The sequence below is a fragment of the Alexandromys fortis genome, unplaced genomic scaffold, assembly GCF_014885135.2.
Source record: "Alexandromys fortis isolate MF-2015 unplaced genomic scaffold, M_Fortis_MF-2015_v1.1 scaffold_3, whole genome shotgun sequence".
Taxonomy (NCBI): Eukaryota; Metazoa; Chordata; class Mammalia; order Rodentia; family Cricetidae; genus Alexandromys; species Alexandromys fortis.
Genome location: NW_026067909.1, coordinates 5,946,563 through 5,968,167, shown reverse-complemented (window position 1 = coordinate 5,968,167; position 21,605 = coordinate 5,946,563). Strand labels below are relative to the sequence as shown.

The window sequence follows — 21,605 nt, the reverse complement described above, 5'->3', positions numbered from 1 at the left end:
CTCTCTTCTTACCCTGTTGCTCAGGGTCTAGAAACTGGAAAAGCAGCCACATAGACAGCAATGAGAAGGCGCTTTTGTTCCCAAGTTCCATCCAGTGTGTGCATTTCGCTGGGAAGTCATCTTTCTCACCTAGAGGACCAGCCACAAGAATTTCTTTATTCTTGGTGTAAATGCAGGGATGAGGGGAGAAAAAGCTTAACTCTTCCACTCCAGTTAGCACATTAGCAGTCAAGATTAGGAATCCAGCTTGCTTCCCCAGTCTTGGCTACGCTCAAGAAATGGGCATTTCAGGATGAGGCTGGAGCTCAGTTGGCAGAGTACTTGCTTAGCATGCAGGAAGCCCTGGGTTTGGTCCCCAGCACTGTATAACCCGAGTATGGTGGTGCATGCCTGTGAGTCCAGCACTCCGGAAGTGGAAGCAGGAGGGTTAGGAGTTTAGTCTCACCCCTGACGGCATGCGTTCTCCAGCCCAGGCTAGCTACACGAAACCCTGTCACAAATAGACAGACAAAGCCAAATGTGACATCGATATCATCCCTCCTTAGAAGAAGAGAGAGCTAAAAGAATCAGAGGTCAGGGAGGACCAGAGTGAAGCAACATCTTCTGGATACAAGACCATGCAGTTATGAACTCACAGCAGCTGGGGCTGCCTGCATAAGATCTGCACAACAGCAATCTAGGCAACATTCCAGCATGCAGAGGGGAGGTGCCCATGGGTCTCTAAGCCTAACTGAGCCTAACTATTGACAGTTGGCAGCTTCTGGGGGAGGGAGTGTTGTCTCTGATAGGTCAGTGAATGGCTTTACAAATTGGGTGTGTGTATACGTGTGTGTTTGTGTGTGTGTGTGTATACACTGTGTGTGTTAGGTGGTTGCAAGATGGTCAAACAATAAGCATTGCTGCGGGTAGGGATGGGGACAAGGTCTGTGAAGCATTCTGTTTAATTTTACCTGTGTTTGAAAACAGCTAGAAGTGCATTTAGAAACTGAACTCCATGCTTTAATACAAATAAGTTATTCTGCAGAAGCGCACATGTGCGAGCCAACAGGACTAGAAAGGGACAACTGGGCCAGACCTCCTGAAGGTAGGCCTCCTCAGGAGGAGACACATTGCAGAGAGCCTAAATACTTCTCCAAGTACTGTTTCTTAAAAGTCCCAGACATGGAGTTCTTATTTCCAGACTGGGGGGCCGGTGTTTTCTCCAAGTCCTTGGCCTTCTGTGAGCGGTTGCCGGGCACAAGGTCCCTACCTCCTCTCGCTCATCACATGCTTGATGCTGAGAAAGTGGCTACAGCAGACCTGCTTCTCATGGGCATAGAGCTCTAGGCAAATATTGAAGCAAGTTTGAATATTGACATCTTGAGTGTCTGCTTCTAGGTACAGTGGCCAATGACAAAGATTACACATTCGAACGATGACAGATGACAGGGACATTGATTTTGACACGCCGAAGAGAATTTGGCTTAAGCTGTCAGTTCTTTTGAAGTTCTTCGTAATACAAAAGCACTTTCCCTTTATCTGTGTATAATAACAAGGATTCTTCTAAATCGCAAACTCCTTGAGGGCACAGCCTTCTTCCACACTGCCACGGCTCACAGGGCTTCATGGCATAGTTGAATATTCATGAGCAAGGGAGGAGGGGCAATAGTGTCCAATTTACAGGGATTGATTATTCTTGTTTAGATTAACAGACACCTTGGTGCTTGTTTGCATTTGAAGAGGAATCTGTGGCCTCCTTTATGTGCCCAAGTGAGCAATACCTCTCGGCGGGTGGGTATGGGAGAGGAGAGCAAGCAGAGGTTACTGTTCACAAGGCTAGTTGGAAGCAATATTACTTGAGGACCAGCCAAGAGTATAGCCTTAGTTTCCTTTTCTAGGCACTAAGAAAAAGATAAAAAAAAAAAAAGATGGGGTAGGGTCAGTTTATAGGAGAAGAGCCCAAGGACTGCAGACTCTAAGAGAGGTGAGGGGGAAAGACTAAACAGAGGGGTGGCCAGGCCAGGTGTGGAAAAGCAGGAAGGAGGAGGGTGGGGAAGGAGATGTCCCCAATTCACCATGAGGGGAACTGAGATTCCCTGGTTATTCTGTCCCATCTCATCAAACTCCCGGAGAGAAGTGTAGAGGGACCAGCAAGATGCCTCAGAGGGGTAAAAGTTCTTGTCATCAATCTTGACCGATGACCTGAGTTCCATTCTTGGGACCCTCATGTAGATGGAAGCAATTGGCTCTGGCAAGTTGTCCTTTACTCTCCATATGCACACTATGGCACTCACATACCAGCACATACACACATATGCCAACACATACATACACATGCACACAAATACAAAAATAAATATATTTATATTAAAAAACCCTAAAACTTGGAGACAGTGAAAGCACTCCTCCTATGGCCTCTGAAGCCACCCGCAGAGCCATTATGATCCCAAAATAATGGACTCAGAGCCGCAACCTCTTGGAAGTGTGGCAGGCCATGCCCCTTACCTTTCCTGAGAACTTGGGTCTGTCTTGGGTGCTTGGAACATAACAGTCAATGCATGTTAGCTGCTATTAAGAACATGGGTAATTTTATGTCTTAAAATATTGTATATTGCCTAAATGGCTTCGTGCTGACTTGCATTAAAACATGATTCCCAAGTGAAGATGACAAAGGGGAAATATTCGTTATTTAGTTCTCATCTTACACTAAGCTATCATAATAAAGCACTTTTCTGGGTTGCATTCTCCAGAGTGCTTTTTACTAAATAAATGGCCCAAAATAACTTTTCTCTTCCAGTAAGATTTCATGATTCAGCACAACAACTTTCACTACAAAAGGTTGGAATAAGGAGTAGAGGACAAGTCTGGGGACCAAAAACAGGGGGTTAAAGCAATGAAGGAACAAGTGTGAGCTTCCGTTAAAGATCAACCTGGGTGCCCTAAACTGTTTATTCAGAGGTCTGTGTTGGATTTGGGGTTGGTTGAAAGGAGCAGGCAGAAATTAGCTCCCATTTCCTGCCGAAGGATACATTAGAGAGAGGAAGAGGAGTCAAGTCTAGCTGTCTTCCAACCCAACCTCAGGTCAGGAATGCTGGACCTCTTTTCTTCGAGATGGAGCTACAGATGTCTAAAAAAAGTTTCCACCTTTGCTGAGTGACATCATTGGTGGAGGGAGTGGTGGGGTTGTCTGGCCCCCAGAGGGCAGCTAAGGCCCTAGCCAGCAAAGCTGTCCTGGAAGCCGGACTACCTTGGAGCTGGCCAGGTATTTTTTTTTTTTCCCCTGGTGGCTTCCCGGGGAATCCTGGTCTTGCTTTCTTGGTGAACAACCTCTTGACTCTCTAATGGCTCAGTAGAGTGCATCTCGTTAAATTAGCAATAGACGGTTGGGAGCTGTCTTCACCTACACTAAGAGAACAGGAGACCCTGACCCATCTTCTGCCCGAGGGAGAGTGAGCACACGTTCACATCGACAGCTTCTAGCAACTCGGATCCTGGGATCCGCTTCCAGACTGGTGTGCAGAAGTGTCCACCCACTTGGTGCTTGCTCCAGGCCGGATGCACTCTCTGGGTCACGGCGGGTTACTACTGCCCTTAGGGCCCTGCATGAAGGAGCCGCTCCAGTCTTCGCAAAGAGTCCTCCAGGCAGAGGGACCCCGTGCGTGGCCCCGGGGGCTCCCCCGAGGCCTGTTCCCCAGGCGGCTAACGCGGACGCAGCTGTGGCCCCGAGGCACCTCAGCGGGCGGGCTGCAGGGTCGCCTCAGGCACCTCCTAGCGCCCTGCTCGGCCCCCCGCCCGACGCGTCGCCGCCACCGCCCGCGGTGGAAGGCAGCGCGGCGCGTGCGTACTGCGCTCCCGCGGCCGGGCCCGTGGGCTCTTCCCGGAGGGCAGGAGGTGGGAACGTGGGGAGGCGCGGAGCCGCACACCTCCAGGTTGCCGCAGGCGACGCCGACACCTCACGGCCCTGGTGCCCGCCACGCCCGTCGGAGGAGAGGCTCTACCATTCGGGTAAGCGCGCGGATCCGCGCGATCCCGTCGGGGCCTCCCGCCCCAGCGCGGCCCCACGGTGACCTCGGCGCCCGCAAAGTTGAACTTCGCGCGTCGCGGGCGATGGGACTTGAGCTCCAGGGCTGGCCGCAGGGTGCAGGGGCGGGCTATGCGGTGCAGCCGGGAGACGGGCACTGGATGCGGTGCCTGATCCCTGGTGCGCGAGGTCCTGGCCTCCCGGGGAACTTTTGCGGTGATCGGGAGCGCGGTGGCCGCAGGCGAAGACTGCGGGAATGCCTAGCGGCTTGGGTGGCGGGTCCCTTTGGCTTCTTGGCAGGATCCCGGGAAGGCAAGGGAGGATCCCCGTGGCAGGCAGATCGAGGTTTCTGGAGCTTTAGCTGAAGTACCCGGATTTTTCGATCTCTGTTCCACCCCCAACCCCAGCAAAAGTAAGAACCTTGGGGGGAGGCGGGGGAAAGGAGGGGGCGTGTCGGTGCCTGGATGAGAGCGCGGGAAGCAATTAAAACTCCTGCTTTCGGATTAACAACCCCAAATTGATCGATGTGTCAGGAATACCATTGATTTATGAAAGGTGCTTATTTCTCGGGTATGGAGAATTTTATGTTCTCCAGGTGAAACCGAGTTCACCCAGCTCCAGCGTAGATTGATGTTTTAATAAAAATAAATAAAGGGGAAAAGCTCGCCTGGTCTTTGGGGACATCAAGTCTCAAATCGCGGAGTTAGACTAACAAATCAAATTGTGTTATCCTTACATTTCGTGTCTTTTTATTCATCTCGCGCCTAAAAATCGCAGGCAGGAGCGCGCCTTCATTTGGGAAGTTTTAATCTAGTGCATAGAACTTGGCATCACTCGCAAGTCATGTTTGATAAGCAAAAAGGCACAGGTGCGTCGGATAATTGTGATAAGTGGCAGGCCTTGCGGTGCAAGCGCGGGGGAGCGCGGGTCGGCGGGAGGTGGAGCCGGCTCTGTCTGAGGCGAGGGCGGCGGCGGCCTGAGCCGTGCGGCGCCCATAGATGGCGCCCTGGCCCCACGCTAGGCTCGCCAGCCACCGCTCCAGCGGGCGGCGCGCGGGCGGGGCAGTGACGAGGGGGGGCGGGGTGGGACACAGCTTCACACTAGCAGTTCATTTGAACCAGGGCGGCAGCTTAGCCGAGCTGGAAAAACAAAATGATCCTTATTATCGTCGTTTTAGTTTAAGGCCGGCAGGAGTAGTAGGGAGTGGGGGTCCGCAAGTCCAAGGGTCCCTGGGCAAAGAGACATTCCCCGGGACACCCTCCCCATCACCCACTGTGGCCCCAGTTGTGTGTGTGTGTGTGTGTGTGTGTGTGTGTGTGTGTGTGCGCTGGCTTAGTCCCAAGTTCCAGTTCCCTCTTTCCCCCAAAGCAGCCCCTGCTGACAGTGGCCTGGAGATACCGCGTGTTTTGGGCGGGGGTCGGTGGATTGGCAGCAAGGACACCAACTTCAAAGCTGCGCGTAGATCGCCCGGGAAGGGGGTTTCGGTCGCCCAAAGGCTGCCCCCACCAGTGCGGCGGGAGTTCCCTGCCCCGGCCTGTGCAGGCCCCGCCGCCGCTGCGGCTGCGGGCGCTCTTCTCTTTGCAATGTAAATTTCAGCGGGACAAATTGCTTATTAATAGTCTAGAAGAGAAGTCGGTTTCTTTCTTTCTTCTTTTCTTTATCTGTTTTTATTTCTGCATGGCCCCTAGCTATGCCCTGGGCAGCCTCGCCGCCCAGCAGTTTTCTCTTTATTTCAATATCCTAAAGAAAATGCAAATTACATCAGTGTGGCCTTTTAAAAAAGTTAAATTAGCAACAGCTTTAAGTGACTCCATTAGTATGGAAAACATACACATGTTTAATGTAGGAATAGCTTCCTTTCAGTTGGACTCATCCTACTCTGTAAAATTTAGCAGACCCTCGGAGTTGATAAAGAATCTTAGTTGTGACAGAACGTGTGTCACCACAGACATACGGTGCGCGGCCCGACCCACGCCTGGCTTTCCTGGACGAACAGTCCTGTTGCTGCCAGCTGCCCGCTGTCCAACCCCTCTCCCTCTCAGAAGCTCCCTGACCAAAGCGTTTGTGCAGGCCAGGTGGAGGGCTTGATTATATCTGCCCAGGGGCAGGGAGCTTTCTCTTTCCTCCCAGCTTGCTTCATCCTTTGCCGTCCCAGCGACAGAGTAGGTCACCCACTGGTTAACTCAGCCCCACCGCACACAACTGCGTCCTGGGGTGGCTGTGTAGCTGTGTAGCGACTGAGTTCAGGTGCACGAGGCTAGGAGTGAGAGAGGGTCCAGGAAGAGAAAGTCCTTAATGGCTGTCAAAGGCCACCCTTCTGGGTCTACCCTCATCTTGTCCTCAACGCCTTTAACCTGTTCACGAACCAGTGTTTCAATAAGGAATTCCATTAGCAAACTTCAGAGGGTCTGGGTCTTCCAGCCACGCATGGCACCCACCAGGTCCAGGAAGGAGTTACGATTTATGACATTCTGGAGACGTCTTGTTAGAATGTAATCTGCATTTTTAAACTACTGCGTAATAAAAAGTGAAAAGTTTTGAGACACCTTTCTTGATTACACCTTTGGCGATACTTTAGGTTTTACATTTAATTTGCATTTTGTTCTTAGTGAGTATTGAAGTCTTGAGTGGAGGATTCAATTTTATTAGGACATCTGGACTGACAATATCAATTCAGACACCAGTGTCCCAAAGCATGCTAAAATTTCAGAGTTAATTAGAACGCAGTGTGTTTAATTAAAGCCAATTATAATATCTGAAATTATCTGATCGATCCGTGTTTGTATAGTTTGGTTCTGTTTAAGTGTTGATTGGCGCACTTTGCACGCTGTTCGATCCAGAAACTTCTCTGGGGAAAGTTTGCTTTGTAAGTTGGCGGGCAGTGTGGACTTCGTGTCCCAAGTGCTCATTCTGGTACATCCTGCAGGACCGCCTTCAGGACGCAGCTGAACGGAACTAGGGAAATCCCAGCTTGTTGCTAAACCGCTGCTCCTTTTAGAGTCTGAGAGACCCCGTCACACACCAGCTGTCTTTCAAAGCTCAGTTGCTCCTCCAGAGCATTTTTTGCGGAGAGGCGACCTTTAAGGTTGTAAGGTGCGATGGGAGAAACTCAAGCTTGCGCATGTTTCATTTGGGATTCTCGGTGTGACTGAAGAGCCCCCAGGGTTCAATCTGAACTGTAGGGTCAGCCAAAGTGACCGAAGGAGCCAAGGGACAAAAATGTAAGGACAGAGAGACAATAATCAAGTGTTTGCCTTCTCATTTCGCATGCTGCTGGAGCCCAGGCGTACACCGGCTCTTTTCGGCCCCATTTGAAGAATCTTGGGGCTTTCCAGCGAGATGGTTGAGCTAGTTCATTGTCATGTCCGCCGCTCCCTGCAGGATCACTTGAAGTACACCTTTCTCTCCAGCTAGGGAGTGCGCGTTAAGCTCCCAGCGCAGGCCAGGTGCCCTGCTCCGGGTGGCTCCGGAAAGCGGACGCACACGGGCAGCAATTAGTACTAGCCCGCGCGTGGTGGTTTCTACACGTCCCCGAGATGATCAGTTCTTCAAGGCCTAGGTGCGCTGGATGCCCAGGAGTCAGGGACCCCAGCAGAGGCGGAAGGGGCCACCAGTCCCGAGGCGGGTGGGCGCTCTGCCTCTCCTCTCAGCTGCGCAGCACTCCGCTTTCCCCACCCCAGGAGGCGCTGTTTGTCAAACTTGGTCTCCTGCGGAGGCGCCTACACGTTTTCACTCGGAGAATTCTTCTGTACCCGGGGTCGGGATTTGGGAACCTTAGCTATGCGGAATAAATATTGTGGGAGGAGGCGGCACGGAAAACAGGAGCCTAAGACCCTCAAGTTTTTGCTTTTTTCTCATGAACTCCCCACCCGGCTCCCTGACTTCTAGATCAGGGGAGAGGTGTAAGTGGTGCCCCATATGCCAGGTACTAGACGCGCAGTTATTTGCCTTCAAAGGCAGGCGGGGTGCACCGCCTGGCCTTAGTTCCAACTGCCAAAGGCCCATTGGCTTGCATTTTTTTTTTTCTTGGAGAGAGGCGAAGGAATATTCTCTGATCCCGGAAAGAACCGAATCTGGGCCAGCTTCTCTTGCTGTTTAGTTAAACAGGTTGCAATGGCCCATGTAAGGAGCCCTTGCTTGTCTTCTTCCTCTGTTTACCAGCCAAAATGACCCTGTGCCATTAGGTAGAACTTCAGCTTCCGTTAGGGGCCGCAAGGCCTAGCCTACCCAAGGCAGTCAGCTTGAGTCGATGCGGGTGGCAGTTCCACCCTGTCAATGGTGCAAGAGATCTTCTTGGTGCTCCTCTTCCAGCCTTTCTGGCCTCCTATCCCCGGGCACAGAGCCAACCCTGCTCTCCGTTTTGGAGTTCTTTGCAAGACTCTGCCTGAGATGAGCTCCTGACCCCCCCACCCCCACCCCACCAGGCTAGGAAAGGCTGAAGGCCCAGCGACTGCATAGTCGGCCCTGGGGCACCGAGGATATGGCAGTGGGTAGTTCCTGAAATTCAACCCTGGTGGTGTGGACACAAAACCGTGGGACTTGGGCTCATTGCTCCTCACCCTTTCAAAAAACCGAAGGTTCCAGGTAGCTTGGGCCTGTGGCCCTGTACCCCGCGAAGGCGCCACTCCCCCTGGAGCTTGTGTACTCTCTGATACTCCAGGGCCTTCTGCTTCCAGGAATTTCTGGCTGGGGTTTCTCAACTCCAGAAATTGAGTTTATTGCTTTTGGAAGGATGGTTGGGAGGTTGGTGGGTACCCTGGGCGGCTAGTAGAGCAAGAGAGGGCACAGACAGGGTGCCCTGGGCACTGGGTAGATGCTGCCTCTGCTGCACCTGGTCTTCTGTATCCCTAGTGCCCTAGGATATAATTTGGTGAAAAATTCAAGGGGGTGGATCAGAGGCCAGAACCAAGCCATCCGTACCCCCCCCCCCTGCGCGCCAGCAACTCCCTTTCCAGGCCCTGCCCCGTTGTATGGGACATGTCTTCCTGGCGCACACTGAACCGCCGGTGGGCAGGGGATGAGGACCTAGTGGAGCGCAGCGGCCAGGACAGCCAGCACCAAGTGGGCCTGGATGCAGGTCCTGGGAGGTTGGACCATTCTCCAGATTTCAGGTGATGCCCAAAAGACAGAGTGACTCAGTGACTCAAGGGCTGCCTTTCAAGTGGCACCCGGAGCCGGGCTCTAGGGGCGGCGAGCGCTGTCTCTTTAAGGTCACTGCCTGCTCCGGCACGACGTAGGGAGGACAGCTGGGCACTGGCCATCTGACTGACTCCGGCTTGACATCTGGGAGCCCACTGGTGTGTGGCACGCGAAGCGCTTGATGCTGCTATTTAAATGCAAATGTGAGGGGGCTCATTGAAGCCTCTCCCCGTAAATCCGCACAAAAGGAATACTTCCCACCCTCCAAGGAGGCGGCAGCGCGGCGGCAGCTCTAGGGCCACCCGTGCAAATCGCGTTGGGCTCGGGGCCCGGAGTGATCGCTGCCTCAGTCGCGGCCCGCAGGGCCCACGGTAAAGGTTGGGTCCTTCCCAACTAGGTCCCTGGACGCCCCCGTCTAACCCTTAGGAGATGCCTGGGAGAATGGGTTAGGTCACTGGCCGGCGCGGGTCTGCACAACTTCCAAAGTACAAGTCAGTTCTCCGGTGCTCTCCTCTTGGACTCTGGCTTCTTAGCTCTCCTAGAAACTGCGAGGTGTGGGGCGGGGCTCCTGAGGGAGGTGCTCCCAACACCTCCGAAGGCTCTGGGGATTTGGACCGGCAGCCCCTCCCCCACCGCCTGGCTTAGGTGCTCTGTCCGTCGCTGCCCATCAAATCGAAAATCTGGGGGTGGCACGGGGTGGGGGCTGCCCACCCAGGCTCCTCTGCAGCAGGCTAGGGTGGAGACCCTGCCTGGACGGCGAGACCTTGTGCTCACAGCTCAGAGCCAGCAGTAGAGTGACAAAAAAGATAAAGTTGGTGAATGATAAAGACCGTATTTTCCACGCTTTGGGTGCGCGACCAGATGATGTAGAAAATGAGCTGAAATGGATTCAGCCTCCGAGCCTGTTGTGAGACAGCTGATTCCCCCATTTCGGGCCAGATGGCTGCCGAACACAGATTTGCATTCATTTTCGCTTAATATCGTCCAAAATAGCGGGGCAGCTGCATTTGTTGTCAAAAAGGTTTAAAACCCCCTTTCTTTCTGGGGCAGGATCGTTACCTTATGTGATGGGCTTATGGAACTTTCTCTCCCCCCTCTTTAGTCAACAGTATCAGATTTAGAAGGATTTGTTTTTAAACCTTCTAATTTGGTAATCAGATTTAAATCGCCTTGGCGCGTGTAATCTGAATTAAAGATACTGTAAATGATTTTAAGCATGACACTTGCCTTAGCGCAAGGACGGGCACCTACAGCTCAGGCTGGACATTTTAGGAAGTGTGCTACAAAGCAAGCATTGTATCCCTTTCCCAACTTCATCTCTGCCTAAAAAGGCACTTAGCATATTCTGTCATTGATGCTGGCCCTGTCGATCACCCTGTGTGAGCCCCCAAGCCTTGGAACACACAGAGACAAAGCGTCTCTCAACCTCACCCTCCACCCATGACCAACTTTATTCTGTGTTGTCTTTCCAGAAGAAAAGTGTTGCCTTTTGCATGGGGGTCTGCTGTGAGTGGAAAACGACGGGCTTATTAGGAATACAGAAATTTTCTTTTAATTTATCGTGAGGAGTTTCCATACACTTTGATTTAAGGTTATTAACATTCTATAGACAGTGGCATTTTTAATATGTGGCGATCGCTTCTAAAGACTAATCTCATTACCCTCAAATAGTCATAAAATATGATTTTATTATACTTACGTATTTAATTAGACGGCCGGCCCCGTAATGGATTTTGAGATGGGACTGGCGCAACAGCTTTGATAATTCACTTATCTTTGGCAATAGTCATTAACCCCCAACACCAGCAAAATAGATTGCTTTCCAGCACATCTTTTCTCTCACCCCTTCCAAGTGGCGTGTGGGGGCTCCCCAGATAACGCAAATCGGACTTCGATTTTCCCGATTAATTAAAATATTAACGTACACACGCCACCAATTCACAAAAAAGAAGAGCTACCCCAGGCCCGGCGGGAAGTGGCTGCCCTGCGACACTTGCGCCCAGAAACCTTTTCTTTTTTTTCTTCTTCTTTTAAAACCAGAAGGGCCTTATTTCTCGTGGCAAGAAAGAGCCTGGGACATCTCCAGTTCGTCCCTTGGGTTTCTGTCCCTCGTCGCACAGTTCTCCTTTGGGCCGGTCGGGAGTCTGGGAACCGAATCAGGGCCGCTGCCGGATTCCCAGCTGCCCTCCTGGTTCCTCGAAATCAGATCGGGGAGCCGCAAGACGCGCGCTCACCCAGGCCGGGTTGCGCAGAGGGCAGGGTCTCTGGCGCCTACCGCATCTGCTCTGCTTTTCAGGCGGTTGGAGCTGGGGAGATCTGGCTACTGCTCAGAGCGTGTAACAGGCTGGACACTAGCTCCGGGTGGCCGGAGAGGCCAAGCGCTCTTTCCCTCAGCCCAGAGAGGGCCCAGCCTTCTTTGTCACTGCCGCGCCCAAGGACAGGCCAGGGGCCTGAAACTCTCTTGGCCATCGGAGGGAGAGGGGGCATCTGAAGGAACCTGTCTCCGACGTGGACCCCGGGCCCCGCACTCAGCAGGCTCTGCCTGGGTAGAAAGTATGGGAAACCCAGCCGGGCTCAGATGTGGGCACACTGGCCCTGCAGCAGCCTTAGGTCTGCCTAGAAATCATACTGAGCTGCTCCTCTTGCCCTGGTGGCGGCGGGGTGTGTGTAGCCACAGGAGGGGGTCTAGGCACCCTCTTTCCCCAGTCCGTTGTTGTTCCTCCCTCTCCTGGAATCCCTCCCATGCGCTCTTCCAGCCTTTCTCCTGTTCCCTTTGGGACGCCCCAGGGCAAGTGCTGCCCTGGCATTTATTGTATGCTTGTGGGCGACTTGGGGCGCTCCTCCTCCGGCCCATGGTGTTTTGACTGTGTGGCAGGTCTTGTGGGCAGATATAAGGGGCCAAGCGGCACTTATGCACTAGCTGCGCTCGTTTCTTTGCGAGATTTATTTGGGCGGGAGGTAACTTCCTCGGCTGCGGCTGGGCTCGAGGAGCCGTGGCGCGTGGCCGGGGGCGGTGGCGGCGCTCGGTGGCACTCGGCAGCGGCGGGGCTCGCAGGGCTCGCGGGGCTCGGGCCGGCTCGCGGCGCCGTCAGGCAGTCAGTCAGTCGGCGAGCGCGGCGGCGGCGGCGGCGAGGGGCGCGGCGAGGGGCGGCCGCTCCCATATATGGCGCAGGCACCGCCCCCCGACGTCACCCTCTGACAGCGCCGCTCCCGGGGGCTTCGAGTTTTGGCTCCCGGGAAAGGGTCCATTCCTCGGGGAGAGAGGGCTGAGTTTTGTGCGCCTCCGTCCGCTGCGCGCGCCGCTCCAGGCCCCGCCGCACCCCGCCTGCGCCCGGGACTGCGCCGCGGCACTCACTGCCCCGTTTATTTGTCTTTGGAGCAGGCGGGCCGCGCCAGAAGCGGGCGATCCCGCAGTGTCCTGCAGCCGCGGACGCCGCCTGGCTAGGATGACACCACGTTGAGTGCGTCTGCAAACAACAACAACAACAAGCGCCGCCGCGGCCACTGCGTCCACCGCGCCCTGCTCCTCCGAAGCGCCGCGCCGCCGCCGGTGTAGCCCGCCCGCGTCCCCGGCCGTCCGCAGCGCCCGGCCGCCGGTGTATGCCGCGCCTGCCCGGGACGGGCTGAAGCCGGCGGCGGGCCGCACCGCAGGCGCCAAGCAGGGCCAGGGCGGCCAGGGCAGCCTCCTGCCGCCGAGCCCCGAGCGCCGCCGACTGCGGACGCGCTTTCGGCCGGGAGCCGCGGCCGCCACCAGCAGTGTTCATGTTTGGGATTCAGGAGAATATTCCGCGCGGGGGGACGACCATGAAGGAAGAGCCGCTGGGCAGCGGCATGAACCCGGTGCGCTCGTGGATGCACACGGCCGGCGTGGTGGACGCCAATACGGCCGCCCAGAGGTACGTACCGGCCGCCCCCGCGCGCCCTGGCCCCGGCCCGGCCCGGCCCCCTCCTCCGGCCAGCGCCGCGCTGCTCACCGGGCCGCTGTCCCTTTCCTCCTGCAGCGGCGTGGGGCTGGCGCGGGCGCACTTCGAGAAGCAGCCGCCTTCCAACCTCCGGAAATCCAATTTCTTCCACTTCGTGTTGGCGCTCTACGACAGGCAGGGGCAGCCGGTGGAGATCGAAAGGACCGCTTTTGTGGACTTTGTGGAGAAAGAGAAAGTAAGTGTACACTGGCGATCGCACCCTCCCTCTCCTGGAGTAGAGGGCAGTCAGTGCCTGCTCACGGGGTCGGAGAGCCTCCCTCAGCGGCGGGAGTGCTCTGCCCGGAGACCCCGCCGCCACGTGCGGTTGCACTGGCCCCGCCAAGGGCCGGGCAACTTCTCTGTGCCCTCGGACTCACTGGGGGCGAGGGGGACGCTGGGCTTGCGGCAGGAAAAGTGACATCACTGCGTAGCTGCGAGCCAGGAATCCTGCCTGCAGTGTGTGAGGCTGAGGGGCCTCAATCCTGGAGGGGGACCGATCGCGGTGACCGCGCCTGATGCGGCCACGCTAAATGCAATTATTTATCGTTGCTTTTAGGAGCCGAACAACGAGAAAACCAACAATGGCATTCACTATAAGCTGCAGCTACTGTACAGCAATGGTAAGTACCGCTGCCTGCTGACTGCCCTCTGGCCCTGTGTGCTGGCTCTCCCTTCCCGCGATGGTTCCAGGACACAAAGATTTTGAGATTAAAATGACATGGGTGTAAACACGAAATCTTCTCATGGCATAGAAGGAAAACAAAACATAAACGATCGATAAGTCGATGGCACTTCACATGATTAACCGGTGGGGCTTGAAGTAGAAAGTAAAAGGGGGATCGATAAGGGCTCCTGCAGAACATCACTTTTAAGTGACTTTTTTCAATTTTGCAAATTAATGTTAATTATTGAGATGGGGGTAGCTCCGTAAACCGAGCATAACTTACTTCCTGTGCACTGTTTAGAAAGAGAAGAACCCTCTAGAGGCGCTGGAAGGAGTTCGGACTCTGTTTCCATAGGTGCATTCTCTTTTCGAAAAATAAATGACCATATGGACCCAGAGCTGCATGCAGGCCCTGCTCTCCGCCAGGCAGACTTCTTACACCTCCAAATGCAAACCCTAAGAGTCCCGAGACTCTTAATTAAGAAAAGAAAAATGTCAGAGGCGACTGGGGTTTTCTGTCTCCCTCCCAATTTTGTAGGGATTGCCTTAAAGCTTTGCTGCTCAGTGGAGGCAGTAGTCCCAGACCCTGGCTTGCCGAGGCCCGGGTGTCCCTCCTGAGGTTCAGGCTAAAATCTTGCTGAGAATTTGTCCTTTTTTTCTCCCCCGCCACAGGCGTCAGAACAGAGCAAGATCTCTACGTCCGCCTCATAGATTCAATGACCAAGCAGGTGAGAAAGTTTACGCCTCTGTACATTGTTTTTTTTTTCCTTTCTGCTGAGCTGGGGTTGTCCTGGGGCTGAGAGAGCAGACTGACAAATGGATCTCCTGTATTTGTTTTTCATTTCACTTCCTTGACATGCTAATGAGAATTCCATATTTATTGGAATAAATGGAGCGGTTGGTACAATAGTTTATGCTGTCATTAAAACAGGACATATATGCTTTATTAAATGACTTGCGATTGGAATCAAACTCTGTCTTAATTAATTATGGTAATTAATATTTGACAGAAAAATTTCAAGACCCCCTTGTTTATTTTTTAAACGTTTCTTCCTCGGTTCGGAATAATTTCATTGATCCCTCCCCCCTGCAAAGACAACTAAGTCTGTCCCAAAGCTCCTCGAGTTAAGCTCGATTAGTTATTTTCCCTCCTCCTTGCTAGTGTCATGGTCTAGTAACAGGAGACGTGCATTTGGATTTAAAAGTTAAATGTGCAGGGGTGAAAAGTCACCTTGTTCTCCTCTAGTCCATCTTCACCTCTCAGCCCCCCATCTCCATAATTCAGAGTCTGAGCTCCAGGGGTCACCGAAACCCATCCACTGCTCTGCTCTCTCTCCCACCCTCTGTCATACCTTATAAATAACATAATTACAAGCAGTTCCTTATTAAATTATTTAACCTGTCTTGGTCAACTTTTCTGATGATAACTATTGGCTATCAGTAATGTGATTAACTGCAGAAAAGCGCCTTATTGCTTTTTGACGGTGTTCAGTCTCTGGCTGCTCGTGTTGTACTTGGGTGATGTGTTATTGTTTTAAGGACGTCGTTTCCACTTTCTTAAAACAGAGCATTGGGTGTTTGTGTATGGAATTTCCAGATTAAACACATCCTGCAATGATTCCTTGAGAAATTAAAATATACTTATAAGCAGCACCTCGCAGTTGAAATGAAAGTGGCCACTTCATTTTTGATGCTAACTTTTAGAATTGTGCACCAACTGGGAAAGAGCCTTCCCCCAAGCCTCCTGCAGTCTGGCACACATGCCTCCCGTTCTCTGAGCACAGTTTGCACATTTTGTTTCTCTTTGAAAAAGTTTGTCCTTACCTAGGCAGCAAGAGCATGAGGTTTTAATGTCTGCAGCCGCAGAGCTGTGTGGTTTTTCTCCCGGAGCAAAGATCTGGCAGGTAAACCTGTTTTTCTGACACAGACTGTGGTATGCCCTTTTGCCAGCCTTGCACCGATTCACAGAAGCTCTGGAACTCGGCTGCTGTTTGTCAGGCGCCTTTTATTTCCTTTGTATGTCGGGCAGAAGGTTTTGCGGAATCGTTGTAGTCTAATTAGGAGGGTTTTGCAGGCGCTGCTAAGTTTCTGTGCCACACGTATGGGTGAAGCAGGAGGCTTCGTTTAAAGTGCACTTTTATTGTTCGTTTCGCCTGGTACCTTTGCAGTATAGACGGTGCAGAAAACAGAGGCATTTAATCTCCTCACTGACGGGGATGGGGAGGGGGAAGTAAAGAAATAGCCCAGTAACTGATCAAAGAGTCAATGGCGCTGAACCGACAGTTTATGGATTTCTGTTTGTGCTACAAAATAAAAAATAAATCAAATATAAATACGGGGATCATCGGAGGACAAGTCATTCGTTCAGAAGTACTGGTGTCGCCAAGGCCGCTAGTCCAGCAGCCCGAGGCTGCTTGTTGGCCTGTGGTGACTCTCACCACTTCTGTGGTTCCGAGCGGGCCGAGCTCCAGGCCGCGGACCAAGGCTGGCGGAGACTCTTCCCTCTTCCCAGGAAGCCAGTCCCGACGCCTAGCAGAAAGGGCTTTGTCCGCCTGGAAGTGCAGGAAAGTGCCGGAGGAGGTTGGAAGTAATTTCCAGGGTGGGGGGGGGGGCGGGAACTGCCCTCCCCCTTGGAGGAATTTTCTGCCCGGAACCTGCGGCTGGCGGCCCCCGCCTCTCGCCCCTCCCCCAGTGGCCTTTTCTCCTCTTCTTTGGGCGAGGCGGGCGGCGGCGGCGAGGGCGGCCGAGCCGCGGCTCCCGGCGGTGGAGCCGGGCTGGGCGCCGGCGTGAGCGCACCTAGGGCTTCGCACCATCTGGCGGAGCCTCTGCTCAAAACCCACCCGAGCGTGCGCGCAGACACTGCCTTTTTACCCGAGAAAAATCATTGTTAGCACTTTGAAAATAAACACCAGATTGGCCATTAGCACTTTCTTTCCAAATATCATCGGGCGAGGAGCACGTGGCCGCGCGGGCAGGGGCGCCCCGAGCCCGGGCCCTCCTGCGGGCCGCCAGCTCCCCGGCGTGGTGCGAACACGTGCGGCTGCTGTGCACTACTTCCCGCTGGTCGGGGACTCCGAGCCATGCAGCCCAAGTCGCACGGGCCTCCGCTCGGGCTGGGGGTGGGGGTGGCGGCGAGCAGGGCGCGGGGCTGGAGACTGGAGCCCGGCCAGGGCAGCATCTACTGGCTCGAGGAGGGAGGAGGGCTGCTTCTGCGCCTCGCGACCTCTTGGCGTCTGTGGTCCCAAACGTACTGCGATCGGCTTCTTTCGTCAGAGAATCGGGCCTTAGTGTAGACAATGGTCGGAGGATCCCACCAGGCTGCGGAGGCTCACGGTCCAGGAGCCCGGTGGGAGTCCTCGCGTAGGCTGAGCCCTGGTCTTGGCCGGTCCTGCTTAGCCCTCCCCGAAGCCCTCTGGAGTCCAGGTCGGACGTGCGCCGGTGGGAAGAGCTCGGCAAGCGGGCAGTGCGAGGCCTCTAAGGCCTGGGCCAGTGCCTGGGGTGGTGGGGTGGGAGGGTGGCCTGTTATGTCTGTCGCCTCCCCTCGGGGGCTGTGCACCTGCCACCCGCGAGGCCTGCAGCGCCTGTAGTGGTTTGGCGCCCAAGCCACGGGCTCTGCGTGACCCCTGCCTCTGCTTGTCCCCCACGCAGGCCATCGTTTATGAAGGCCAGGACAAGAACCCGGAGATGTGCCGCGTGCTGCTGACCCACGAGATCATGTGCAGGTGAGCCCCCGGGAGGCGGGCGGCCCCTGCGCCAGCCAAGTCTATGCAGGCGGCACTTGCAGGCGCCTGGCCACCCCACCCAGCTGCGGGAGAGAGGGCATCCATTGAAAGGAGGCCCCAGGCTGGGCCAGAGCCGCTTCCTACCTAATTTCCCCATCAGTGATGATGGTCAGTGCGACCCGCTGCTCAGCCAAGCAGATTAACATATTGACCGTGTCGTGGTAATATAGTTAAAAAAGGAAAGAAAGAGAGAAAGGAAGAAAACAGACCAGGGGATGCCTCTGTCCTCGCGCAGGAGCCAGAGTTCACTGGGACTCATTTGACTACTCCCTTCTCCAGTGCTCGCATCCTGAGACGTACAATTGTCTGTTATTGATAAAAAGGAAAGCCTTTTGTACTTATTACAGAGCTCGTGTATGTGAGAATTGGATTGTGATTCTGTCAGTTAACCTCTTCCCTAGAGCAGCGATGCATCGTTCATATTGTTGTTAGATAGCGTGCCGTTACTTGAGATCTCTGTCAGAAGAGCAATTTCCCACCTGTTTTTTTTTTCTAACTACCACAAGAGTTTCGCCCCTACATGGCGAATAAAAACGCATCATTGACTTTGTATGTGTGGCATGTGAAATATAGTTGCAAGGAATAATAAGGAAAGGTTGTGCAGGCTTGCAGCCTACAGTAGCAGGCCCCGTACTCTGAGGGGCATACTCTCCTCGGCTATGGTTGCCTGTTGCCTGAATGCCACTTCTGAGCAGAGGTATTGTTACAGCACCAATATACAAAAGCTGACTTTTTCTCATATCAGGTAATAAATATAAATTACAACCAATAAAGTGGAATTTCTTTATTATCCACTTCTGCATGTACAGCAATTAACATAGAAAGCGCACAGATGTGATTTAAGCTCTAAGTGGAAGACTGTAGACTTTCTTTAATCACTTTAGCTGTCAGCTTTAAAAGGCTTTATATACTTTGCCTACCATATGGTGTTAATTTAGCTAATTTAGACATGTAACCATTATACAAGTATGCTTTTTTAAAATGCAAGAAGCATAACATTTTTGTTTCGTTTCTGCTTTAATTAAAGTTTCAATAACAGAGTTAAGGTAGGCTTAAAGAAGCGACAATAGACGTTTGTGATAGATTGATGCCTGCTTTTGTGCTTATAATTAATAAATGCCCCCCCAAAGAAATATCGGTTAGAGGTGGCATCTTGCATCTTTTCCAGAAATAACAGCTTGACAATTGGAGGTAAACAAAAGCCGAAGCTGTGAAAAGCTATTCCCCAGCCTCCAGCCTTTCCTCCTCAGTTCACTGCAAAGACAAACACCAACAGCATGTTTTCTGCATTTTAGCATCCTAATTTGTATAGGAGCTCTGGCTACCCCCGCTAGTATTAATAAGATGCATTTAACTCTGCTCCTTCTGGCAGGAAGTTGCCACAGAAGTTGAGCTAAAGAGCGTGCTAACTCCACTAGGCTGAAATTTGTCAAGCTGCCTAAGTAGGAAAACTATTTTCTTGACTCCTACTGCTTCATTGTCAGACTTTGTCGGACAGAGGGAGCTGGGGTGAATACTAAAAGCCATGTTTACAATTGCCCCACAGCCGGTGCTGCGACAAGAAGAGCTGTGGCAATCGGAACGAGACGCCCTCAGACCCCGTGATCATCGACAGGTAAGAGTGACTTCTTTATGTTCCAAACAAAATGGTAGCAGCAAGCCAAACTCTCTGCCTTGCTTGGTTTCCAGTGGCTCCTTAGCTTTTGAGGCTGCCGTTGGGCTCATCTTGTGCACTGCGCCATTTGTCCGCGTGCACAGGTGGGTTGACGTGGAAACCCGGTGGCTTGCTCTGTGGGGATTCAGTAATTGCTTGCGAGTTGTCAAGGGAAGCAGTTTCATCTGCCACTGCTCTCACTGTGAGGAGCACTTTATGCCTAGAGAGTCTCTGGCTTTAAACCCAGAGATATGTCATAAAATGCTTTCTGCTAATTTGTTAACAAGTATTTCATTTTTTTGCATTATTATTATTATTGTTATTATTATTTTTTTTTTTAACCTCGGATGGTCGTTGAAGTTGAAGCGTGGGTGGTGGTGCTCTTGCAATCATCGCCCAGTGGTAGAATGAATTTAATCTGCTCTCAATTAGTTGCAAAATGTCTCCTAATTTTTTTCCAATTGTGGCTGTCGTTTTATGTCAAGTAGCAGATATGTAACTAACAAACCAAAGTTGTTATAATTGAAACTAATTACACATGCTGGTTACATTTCCAACATTAATTTCCATAACTAGATTAGCTATATGCATTCTTTAGGTTTGCTGTTCCTCATCTTGCCATTTATCATGTTCCTTGGGCAACGTGGCATCCTTTTAAGATACCAATCATTAGTCCTAATGGTGCTAATGTGCACTTGGCATTGCCTTAGTGGAAACAACGAAAACACTGCCACCCTCGGCTCCTGACTCACCCAGGCTACTCTGAGGAGGAGAGGAGATTTCTTTCTTCCCAACAATGGGGAGCAGCAAGGAGCCCAGTGTATGATTGACTGCAGATTTTGAAATTGGTACCCAAATCGAATAAATGTTAGACGTGTATATATGACACCAGTTTTGTGAGGCAGAAGGTTAGACTGTTTTGAAGAGGGGTTGAGTTTCAGCAGCTTTCCTTACAAAGTTATCTTTTGATCATGAACTTTGCTGTCCAGGGTCTGAAAAATTAAACCCGGAAAACCCCACGAGTTAAGCCTAAAGAAGTCTGCGGCACCAGTGGGGAGCATTGCTAATGTTTAACTAGCTGGAATAGCTGTTTGCTTAGTGGAGAATGTTTGGTATCTGACAGAAGGGACAGCTCTCTTATTAGTAATCAAATAGGGCTGACCAGTTGTGGCCGTCAGTCAGGCAGTTGAGAACAAGTTCAACACTTTACGAAACTGGAGCTACAGAAATCAATGTAATTATATTTGTTTCGGTGTTGTGGCTATGGAAGTCATGCAGCTCTGGGTTGTTGTCTTGAGATGGAACTCATTTTATTTTACTTTATTATTATTATTATTATTATTATTATTATTATTATTAATTTTTGGGGGGGCTCAAAGTATACAGAATAGCCATTGGAATCTTGTCTGAGTGGGAGATGCTTGAAAAGCATTAGCCTTTACTGCAAGATTGTGAAAATGCTTTCGCTCTCTACTTGGAGATTTTAAATGTGGTTTGGTTTTAAATCATAATTTAAAAAAAATATGCCATGATGGTGGAAGGGGCCATGTTGGTTTGACTCACATTTTAGGCACTGATTTCCCCTTCAAAAGCATTTTTGGGTTTGTTCAGTGTTCAATAGTGATTGAACACTGATAGGGAATAACATCTGAGACTGAGTTTTTAATCACATGATGGGTAGTGCTTTCCTCCGATCTACAAAATTTACTCTTTAGTTCTCCTCTGAGGGGGTCTTTCTTATATTTGTTTAATTAAAATGTATGCAAGGACCACTCATACCTTTCTAACCTAAGAGAAGTATATGATCATTGATATTCTAGAAGCACAAGAGGAAGGGGAAAATGTAAAAACATTTGGTTAATGGGTTTACCGTGTTTATTTGAATAAGGAGGATTGAAGCTCCATTTACGCTTGGCATAAATGCTTCGGAGGTCTTAATTATTGATGAAAAATCTGCTCTGCTTCTAAATTCAAAGATATGACAATTTTATAGGAATTTTAATCACCTTCCATGTTAGGGATTTTAAGGTAAGGATAGTTTTATGTTCTGACAAACACAGGGAACATTTTTAGCATTCTTAAGAGAGCTGTCACTCGTAATGACAAAATACTATTAGTATTTTGTTGCTTGCTGTAAATCCCCGTGAACTGATTGTGGTATTGGCACTATCTCCGGTTTAAGGCGTATTTCTAGAAGAGGAAAAAAAATGAATTTAGTGTTTGCCAGGACAGCTTGTGTTAATCAAAGAGAGAGACTCATCTTCAGGAGGCGATCTCTTTGGAGCAGTGTGGTCATTTGCAACAGAGATGTGCTTCAATTTCATAATGATGATCGTTTCTGTATGCTGTGGACTGCCTCTGAAAATCAGTTGCTCCCGTTGAGTTTCAGCCTGGGTTTCCTCTT

The 21,605-nt window shown here is 51.8% G+C and overlaps 1 protein-coding gene across 13 annotated transcripts in view; it reads left to right on the top strand.

Annotated features, from left to right (window-relative positions):
* Positions 1-12,775: 12,775 nt before the first annotated feature.
* The window catches only part of Ebf3 (EBF transcription factor 3), a 119,472-nt gene continuing 110,642 nt past the window's right edge, over positions 12,776-21,605 (top strand). For all 13 annotated transcript variants that reach the window (XM_050137728.1, XM_050137726.1, XM_050137724.1 and 10 more), the window contains exons 1-6: positions 12,776-13,035; positions 13,141-13,297; positions 13,658-13,721; positions 14,438-14,493; positions 17,414-17,487; positions 19,094-19,162. In XM_050137728.1, the coding sequence (XP_049993685.1) occupies positions 12,902-13,035; positions 13,141-13,297; positions 13,658-13,721; positions 14,438-14,493; positions 17,414-17,487; positions 19,094-19,162 (554 nt within the window). In that variant the 5' untranslated portion in view covers positions 12,776-12,901. The remainder of the gene's footprint in view (positions 13,036-13,140; positions 13,298-13,657; positions 13,722-14,437; positions 14,494-17,413; positions 17,488-19,093; positions 19,163-21,605) is intronic.